The sequence below is a fragment of the Solea senegalensis genome, linkage group LG8 (genome assembly GCF_019176455.1).
Source record: "Solea senegalensis isolate Sse05_10M linkage group LG8, IFAPA_SoseM_1, whole genome shotgun sequence".
NCBI lineage: Eukaryota > Metazoa > Chordata > Actinopteri > Pleuronectiformes > Soleidae > Solea > Solea senegalensis.
The window spans coordinates 12,089,567-12,098,534 of record NC_058028.1 but is presented as its reverse complement, the minus strand read 5'-3'; the positions used below and the strand labels follow the sequence as shown (position 1 = coordinate 12,098,534).

The 8,968-nt window shown below is 43.0% G+C and overlaps 2 protein-coding genes across 2 annotated transcripts; one reads left to right on the top strand and one right to left on the bottom strand.

The window, feature by feature from the left end:
- The first annotated feature begins 638 nt into the window (after positions 1–638).
- Positions 639–5,477, top strand: LOC122773154 (coagulation factor IX-like). The gene is made up of 11 exons (XM_044031579.1): positions 639–954; positions 1,085–1,162; positions 1,257–1,426; positions 1,505–1,529; positions 1,912–2,025; positions 2,109–2,243; positions 2,878–3,137; positions 3,506–3,620; positions 3,957–4,153; positions 4,729–4,854; positions 5,071–5,477. Exons 2-11 carry the CDS (start codon positions 1,096–1,098, stop codon positions 5,311–5,313), a joined length of 1,452 nt encoding a protein of 483 aa, XP_043887514.1. The 5' UTR covers positions 639–954; positions 1,085–1,095; the 3' UTR covers positions 5,314–5,477.
- Positions 5,478–6,483: 1,006 nt separating this feature from the next.
- Positions 6,484–8,962, bottom strand: LOC122773667 (coagulation factor IX-like). Its single transcript, XM_044032494.1, has 5 exons — positions 8,504–8,962; positions 8,264–8,338; positions 7,900–8,147; positions 7,643–7,831; positions 6,484–7,350 (listed from the first exon to the last, which is right to left on the bottom strand). The coding sequence occupies exons 1-5, from the start codon at positions 8,604–8,606 to the stop codon at positions 6,916–6,918; spliced, it is 1,050 nt and encodes a 349-aa protein (XP_043888429.1). The 5' UTR covers positions 8,607–8,962; the 3' UTR covers positions 6,484–6,915.
- Positions 8,963–8,968: the final 6 nt, after the last annotated feature.

Genomic DNA, 8,968 nt, shown 5'->3' with positions numbered 1-8,968 from the left:
ATGGGACCCATGATTACGTCTGTAGTTCATAATGATAAAACACATGAGAATCTGTATTTGTATATAAAGAATGTATGGATGTCATGGGCTGATCGAAGTCCTAGAGTTTCTTCTCCTTCTTCTTCTTCTTCCTTTTCTTTTCCTTTCGGCTGCTCCCTTCAGGGGTAGCCACAGCAAATGAACCTCCAGAAGAGAACCTCAACATCTTCATCTCTGCTACCTCCAGCTCTGCTTCCTGTCTTTTCCTCAGTGCCACTGTCTCTAGACCATAGAGCATCGCTGGTCTCACCACTGTGTTGTATATCTTTCCTTTCATTCTGGCTGATACTCTTTTATCACACATTACCCCTGACACTTTTTTGATTTTTGTGCAAAGTCCTAGAGTTTGAACCAGTGAAATAAAAGTTCTAATTTCATGGGAAATTCTTCCAAAGATAGATCCAAAGAATATTTCCACAGGTGATGGATCCACTCACTACATTCTAAGGAAAAAATGTCCTGTAAGGTTCCATACAGGATGACGTGTCACAGTGTCACAGAAAAAATCAATACCCCCAGTCTTTTTACACATTTCTCTGGATGTCATAACGGTAATAGACGTTGCGTGATGTCCTCTACAGCAGTTGATCATTTCCTGTTATGTCAGCACAGTCATCTCATGTCGTCCTCTGAGCTGTGACGTCTCTGTCAATATTTGTCAAACGATCGATAGACCAACTTCGTCCCAGTCATCCATTTTACAATAAAGCAGTCACTGTATGTTCTCTCTGGGGATATTTGGGAGACAAAAGAGGACATCAGGGGACATTAGGAGATGCCAAGAGACAACACAAGATAACAAGACCGCAAGGAGACGTCAAGAGACTAAAGAGGACAGCAGGGGGTAGCGGGACACAACAGGGGATATTAGGAGATACCAAAGGACAACAAGAAGACACGGTGGGAGACAAACAGGTGCAAACAGGAAGGGGAATGTAGGACAGGTGGACGTTCAAAAACAATATGAACAGATTGCTGTGCAGTGTTTTCTGTCTCACATTTTTGGTTTGTAAATGTCTTCGACTTTCTTCTCTTTTATCCACAGAGACAAAAACGATGATGTCACCTCTGACCGTGACTGTCTGCAGTCTGCTGCTCTGCTATGACATCATCCACTGCGCAGGTGAGGCAGACTGACAGTATAGGTGAGACAGACCTGGTAATGAACAGACAGGTGAGACACAGGTTGACAGAGTTCTGCTCCTCCTGCTCCTCAGTGTTCCTGGATCCTCCCTCAGCGGGTCAGATCCTTCGCTCTTCCACTAGGAGGCGCCGTGCTAACGCCCTCTTCGAGGAGATCTTACCTGGAAACCTGGAGCGGGAATGTTATGAGGAGATGTGCTCCCAGGAAGAGGCGCTAGAGATCTTCCAGACCAAAGAGACCATGGTAACGAGAGAAAAATAAAGCATGTGTGTCTGTGTGAGGTCACGGTATGTGTTTCATTGTCACTGTTTTTGTCCACAGCTCGAGTTTTGGTACAGATACACACGTAAGTACACCCTTTTCCTCATCGTTTACACCTTCTACTGCTTGTTTATGGTTCTCAAACCTGCATCTAGAGGCTATTAGAGGAACTGCAGTCCCTAAGTGCTCAGCTGCAGCGGTTATTCCCACTTTGGTTATGATTTTGTGTCCTCAAAATATCAACTTTTATATTTAATAACGATAACAAAAAAAACAATAATGACATAATAAAATAGAGTATCATCCGTGTAGAGCAGTGATTCATAAACTGCACTTTAGTAAGAAACTGCATCAACAGCCTTTTTTTCCAACAGTATTTCATCAAGTGAATATTCAATCTGAAATAAATGTAAAACCACATATGATTGAGTCATGCTGCTTTCAAGTGTTGCTTCTTTATGTCATAGAGCTGAACCCCTGTCGGACCAACCCGTGTCTGAATGGTGGCATCTGCACTCTGGAGCGAGAGGACTACCTGTGTCTCTGTCCTCCGCAGTACCACGGCAAGACTTGCAACTTGGGTAAACACCAAAACCAGAATCTTGGGCAATCACTAAAGCGGAAAACCTGTAGCCTTGATGTGTGATCTGTGATCGTGTTGCAGAGGTGTTGGAGTGTCGCTTTAAAAATGGAGAGTGTTTGCAGTATTGCACCGACCTGCCAGGGGGCGGTGGAGTGCAGTGTGGCTGTGCCGACGGATTTAAACTGGATTCTGATGGACAGAGTTGTTCCGAAGCTGGTGAGAATCAGGGCTTTTCTACGTCCGTGGAAAACTATTTCACATTTACAACTTGCGCATACTTGATCTCACATTTCATTCCAAAAGTGACATTTTGTTGAGTTGTTGTGGGCACCAGTGCACCTTCTCGCATATACTTAACTTTGGACTAAAACAAACTAAAATGGAGGTGTGTTTATGTCCGTCTGCATGGACCACCACCATGTCAAGACATTTTAACATATTAAAGAAATCCAGGTATCTTTAGATATATTTAGATATCTAAATAGTGTTGAGCTCAATTTATTTTGTTTCACTTACTGAATACAAAAGTGAAAAGTAATACGAGGCCACCTATGTGATTTTACTGCCCTCTGAGGTTAAAAAGCACAAGAGTGACTGGTTTTGTGTCAATAACACGACTGTAATTGCTGCAATTTCTAATGTTACATTTGTATCAATCATAGTCACACACCTGCTACTTTGAGGTAGTGTGACAGGGCCTTAAAATCAAATTCTGCTTAGGGCCTTATAAAGGCTTGGAGCAGCCCTGATTCTAGTGGACCTCTGCAGCCCTCACAGTACCACAGTTACACTGTATCTACTGACAAAAAGAACCTGTTCAGAACTGTCTTTGTCTGTTGTCCCCCTCCAGTGTCTTTCCCGTGTGGTCGTCAACGGATACAGACATGGTACCGTGGACGCTCTCTTCGGGACAATGCTACCATGAGGACAGAGGACAACAGCACAGAGGACTGGGATGTTCATCTGAACCTCACAGAGAAAGAGGACAAGAGGACAACAGTGAACACAACTGGATACAGCACAGCTGAGACGGGGGTGGAGCAAGGAGGTGGCATTGATCTGCGGATTGTGGGTGGAGATCTGGAAACACCAGGGGGGAGTCCCTGGCAGGTGAGGAGACTTAACGATGGGTTTAAAGGGATAGTTCAGGTTTTTTTGAAGTGTGTGTTATTCTAAAGTTTTGGCACATCGTTAGAGCTGACATCTCTTTAACAACAGATTTCAGAAAATTCTTACCTTTACCTTTATACCTTTACCTTTACCGCTTTATCGCAGCAAAATGAATGGAGAAAATCAGTAATTTATATACATTTTGTGACCTGTGTGTTTGAAATCCTTTTTTCAGATTTACCTCACACTGACACAAAATCACCAATTAAAGCAGCAGTAGACCTGCAGCTGCTGTGTCCTCGTGAGCTAAAAACATTACTTTTTTTTATTCTTTCAACTCTTTGGTGAATAGTGTGTATTTGTGTCAGGTTCTGTTTCACAGGTCTGACGGTTATGGTTTCTGTGGAGGAACTCTGGTCACTGATCGTTGGGTCATCTCAGCTGCTCACTGCTTCGAAGAGTCTACAGACTACGTTACCATAGGTGTGTATGTGTGTATGTATTTGTATATATGTGATTGTGAGGACAAAAAAAACTGAAAATAAGGACATTTTACCAGGTCTTCCCAACTTCAAAGGACTTTTTATGGATTAAGACCTGATTTTAGGGTTAGAATTAGCTTTATGTTAGGGTTAGGGTTATGCATTTATTATTGTGTTATTTATATGACATATCTTGTGCAGTGAGTGTGTTATTTTCACACTTAATGCACGTTATTCCACAATTTCACAGATGCCGAGATTCGCTGTGTTGCTTCCACTGAATGAAATATTCCACGACCCGTTTGTCCTCCATCTCTCTGTGTCTCCATCTCTATAGGAGACTATGATAAGCGGCGTCCTGATGAAGACGAGCAAGTGATAAAGATTCAGAAAGTCTTCGTTCATCCTCATTTTCACTCCTTCACCTTCGACAGTGATATTGCTCTCGTGCTCCTTGCTCAGCCTGTCCGCAGAGGTCCCACTGCTGTCCCGGCCTGTCTCCCCGACAACCACCTGTCCAAGTACTTGCTGAGGGTAAAATATTGGAATGATGTGACTGAAAGTCGGTCTTCTCTATATTAACAAGCAATGACAAACACAGACACAGGTTTTTACTAATAACAGTAATTAGGGTTCCACTCCAGGTTTAAGAGAGGCAGGGTCATGCTTAGGGCTCAAACAATTAATCGTGTTTTTGATCAACGTGTTTTCATTTTCTGCTTCTTAAATGTGAATATTTTCTGGTTTCTTTCCAACATTTATGATATTTTACGGAGCAAATGAAAACAATCGACAGATTAATTGATTTATATATTATGCTTTCGTTCAAGTGCAAGGGTAGGTCACACTAAATAATTGACACTTTGATGACCTGTAAAAGCTTTTGTTTTGAAACTGCATATGTGTTTCCTGTATTTTCTGAATGTGTTGCAGTAAAATGATTTAAGAAATTTTACTGAAAAGTCATTATAGCGTATATATGTACACATTGACATATTTGTGTTGTGTTGGGGGTAGGTCGCTGCTCAGGTTGTCAAAATGAACCGAATTCAATGCAGTGTCCTCAGAAGAATAGCTGTGTAAACCTCTGTGTGTGTGTGTGTTCTCAGGAAGGCACCTGGGGCGTGGCATCAGGTTGGGGTCTCACTCGGTACTTGGGCAGGTCGTCACGCTTCCTAAGGAAGGTGACGCTCCCGGTGGTCAGTTACAAAGCGTGCACTGCCTCCACTGATCAGGTGATCAGCTCACACACTGTGAAGAACTCGAGCACATGTTCTCAAATCACTGCTCAGTTATGAGGAACTAAATAAAATGTTTAACTTTTTACAACATGACATTTTCAAAAATGTTTTCACAAAGCTTTTGTTGTTTTACTATACAGTTACGTTTTCTTGTCATGTTTTTTATGATGTGTGTGACCAAACCTGGCGTGTGCTGTGTGTCTTCTGCAGGTGATCACAGACAACATGTTCTGTGCCGGTTACCTCGACAAGAGCATGGACGCCTGCAGTGGTGACAGTGGAGGACCCTTTGTGGTGAACTACAGAGGAACCTGGTTTTTGACCGGCATAATCAGCTGGGGAGAAAGATGTGCTGCTCAGGGGAAGTACGGAGTTTATACCCGCCTGGGAAACTACCTGAGTTGGATAAGAGACACCATGGAGAGAGTGGATCTAAACGGAACCAGGAGCTGAAAGAGGGAGACTGACACTGAAAACTGATGAGGCCCGAAGCAAACTGATGTCTCGTTAATCATTAAACATTAAATCACGTTTGTATGTAGCTTATCCAACCAAAAACTATACTATAATCATTGACTGTTGTGTTATTTCAAATGACTGTAAATACATTTATGTTTTTTGTTACTGGTTTATTTGACAGGGACAGAGCATGTTAATGAACAAACCTGAATAAATATGAGATGTAAACATGCTGGATTAAATGATTAATGATTGACTGGATAGCCCCCTCTAGTGGTGGCTCTGGGGCTAATACTACTTCATTAGTTTTTTAATTTAGGTCTATGTACATTTTGTCATCCACCCATTTCCATGTTAGGAGTTTCCAAATCAGGCAAACTCCGCCCAATGCCTGACTTTTTAAAAATGCCAAAAAGCGAGCTGAGTGATGCAGGGGCGTGGTCTGGTAGTGACTTTGACCCCAGTTGCTCAGTGTCACAACCCTCTCAACTCACACTGGTGGAGAGAGAGAAGGCAATGAAGTGACACCTCCAGTGTTTATAAAAGGGGGAGGAGTCTGGGACAACAAGCTTTGCGCTGATTGGATAAGAGGGTAACAAAGTGTGTTCCAGTGAAGCAAGAGTAGATCAAACAGCCAATGGTAAAATTTGAATGCAGTAGCTGGTGTTGGACCAGGGAGGCAGTATGCCGATTTTTATCATGTATAATTTCAAATACTGTTCAAGAGAGATGTCAAACTCATGGCCCGTGGGCCATATGTGGGCCCCCAATCAATTACATGCAGCCCACCATGCAATATCATGTTATGATTAAAACATGGACCTACTCTTCCTTTTTTTTGTTGAGCTTGTTTTGCACATTTTGTTATTTACCTAATTTTAGATTCTGTTTTATTTTTCTGTCTTCGCTTGATATTAGATTTATTTTGCATCATAAATATGTTTTTATTGTAAAGCACACTACATTCCAATTTCAAACAAACTCTAAAATTCTGTGAAATATCATCAGGAAAAACTTTATTGCGATATCATGGTGCAATATTGTGTTATAATCTTAAACTCATACTGCCCACCGTCTACTGAACAGTTTCCCCCCCCAGGTCTTTCGCTGTGCATGTGACCTTGTGATCGACATGTGAAATGAAAATATTTGACATGTGATATGATCATTTCAATGAATAACTCTGTTTTGCAAACGTGTTTATTTTGATGAATAAAGGAGTGTAAAATAAACCCAACAGCCCATAAATGTAACACGAGACAATACAAGTCTTTTAAAAATACAGTGGAGTGTTGATTAATAGATAATAAAGAAAACGTACGTACAAAAAAAGTTTTTATGCAATGTTTTGATGTTTACGCCCCCTGCAGGCTGCCACAGTCATCCGCTGTATTTATTGTTAGGAGACAAGATGATCGTCGGCATCTAATCATACCTAGTCACATGTCATTGTATCTCTTAATACATCCTCATTTCTCCTGATCTTCTAGTTCACACTAGTTTAGTTAAGGCCGTTTACAAAAAGCAGAATGTCAGAGAGAAATTAGGTGAGGACATGTATGTGTCCTCATATCTGTCTCACCACCAGGGGGCAGTCTAAACATGTTCCTGTATCCACTCCACATATTTAGCCACTTGAGTGTAGACGCCATACACTCGCTGACTCCCACACTCCTCTGGGCCGCCCCAGGACACAAGCCCAAACACCACCCACCTCCGGATGACCTGGTTCTCCATGACAAACGCCCCCCCGCTGTCACCCAGGCAGGTGTCTCGCCCCCCCTCAAAGAACCCAGCGCAGAACATGTTGTCTGTGATGTTGTAGGTGATGGAGCGCGAGGCGTAGCTGGCACGACACTCGTCCTGGGAAACCACCGGCAGTTTCACATACTGCAGGAGGTCAGAGGTCACTCCAGGGTCAGCCATCAGAGTGGGGTTAGAGGTCAGCAAGGATGAGGAGGCATTGAGGTTGGAGATTCCCCAACCAGCAACAACTCCCAGGGAGTTAGGAGGGGGTGAGGAGTGGTCAGGCTACAATGAGGAGGAGTAAAAGTTTGATTCAAATTTTCAAAACATCCTCTCTTCTAAAATGTCAAATTCTTCTTTTATTTACACATTCCAAATATGTCTGGGTTCACTTTTCATCCCAATTTGACCTTAACATTTAAAAACACCCAGATACGTCTTTAATTATGTAGATTTTCCAAAACATCATCCGTTTTGAACCCTTCTAAAAACATTCCGATTTTCTTAAAATGTTCACAAAATGTCAAGATTCTGTTAACATGTCAGTCCCTCGTGTGCTGTAGACAGTATGACTCACCTTGTTGTCAGGGGACGGCAGACACACGGGGCGGGTGACGTTGTTAAACTCCACCCTCTCGCTGAGCCTCAGGAGGGCGATGTCGTTGTTGTAGTTGTTGGGTTGGAAGTCTGGATGAAGGATGACCTCGTCCACTGAGCGACTCACGGCCTGATGTTTGTCTCGGGTGTCGTGGAGACCGAAGTAGACCTAAAAGACGAAGAGAGTCATCATCACCATCACACGTTTATAATTTCCAACATTTTTCCTTCTCTGACCTTCACATGCTCAGGTGCCACGGGGACAACACTGGCATCCCTCCTCTGGGACCTGAGGACATGGGCGGCGGTGAGGACCCAAGACTCAGACAGCAGCACCCCAGATCCGAACCAGCGGTCTTCTGGAACCCGGGATTGGTCCTCCACACTGAGCAGTACGTGCCAGGGGAAGAGGCCTGGCTCTGCACTCCGCCCACCCACGATACGCTTCACCTGAGCCGGGAGAGTGCGTGACGGATGTCCACAGGCTGGAGGGACACATGCAGAGGACAGTCTGTGTCCACGGGTCATTTTGAATTATTTGTCACGATTATGTCCAACATGGAGGACAAAAGATAGAGACACAGAGGAGACAGACAGGTACCTAGAAGACAATTTGGCAGTTTTATTCCGGCTTCTGAATTGGTCCATTCTCCATTCTGTCCACAGGTGTAAGAAGCTATGACACAGATGCACACAAATGTTTTTGTCTTTTCTCCATACTTTTTACAAAGGCTAAAGCACACAGGTTTAACGACAAAAACAAATGATTACGACACATGTCATAAACTGATGTGTGATATCATTTACCTCTATCATTAATGACAAGTACTCATGTTCTTACTGTTGCGGTTGCTAGGGTCAAACGTGCCCTCTCTGCAGATGTAAGTGAAATTTGATCCAAACAGGGTGCTGTTGTCATGGTTACCAAACACCACGTCAGCCATGTCGACCACCTTTGGACTCCCACAATCCACCGCTGCGACACAGAGAAACCGTCACCAGAGACAAAGAGCTTTCAGGACTATGATGAAGATGAGGTGTTTATACTCTTCATCTCGGCACATGAAACACATTCATGTTTGTAAATCCATGTATAGACGCTGTAGCAACTAAATAACAACGATAATAATAATTTAAAAAAAAATAATGCCCTCCATTTATCCAGGTTAAATCTTCCTATCATAAAAAAAGACGGTGTAATTAGGGACGCAGCTACTGGGTTATTGTAGTGACACGTTGAATGACACTGAGAAGGTCAAAAGGTTAGCAACGGATAGTTTAAGCAAGTCTGGTCATCTTCCTTCTC

Excerpts from the sequence above, each read along its gene's own strand:
- LOC122773154 (XM_044031579.1), top strand. The coding sequence starts at position 1,096 with ATGATGTCACCTCTGACCGTGACTGTCTGCAGTCTGCTGCTCTGCTAT. Across the intron at positions 1,163-1,256 it reads TGACATCATCCACTGCGCAG|TGTTCCTGGATCCTCCCTCA; the intron begins GTGAGGCAGACT and ends CCTGCTCCTCAG. Across the intron at positions 2,244-2,877 it reads ACAGAGTTGTTCCGAAGCTG|TGTCTTTCCCGTGTGGTCGT; the intron begins GTGAGAATCAGG and ends GTCCCCCTCCAG.
- LOC122773667 (XM_044032494.1), bottom strand. The coding sequence starts at position 8,606 with ATGGCTGACGTGGTGTTTGGTAACCATGACAACAGCACCCTGTTTGGA. Across the intron at positions 8,148-8,263 it reads ACTGCCAAATTGTCTTCTAG|CCTGTGGACATCCGTCACGC; the intron begins GTACCTGTCTGT and ends GTGTCCCTCCAG. Across the intron at positions 7,832-7,899 it reads TGGCACCTGAGCATGTGAAG|GTCTACTTCGGTCTCCACGA; the intron begins GTCAGAGAAGGA and ends TTCGTCTTTTAG.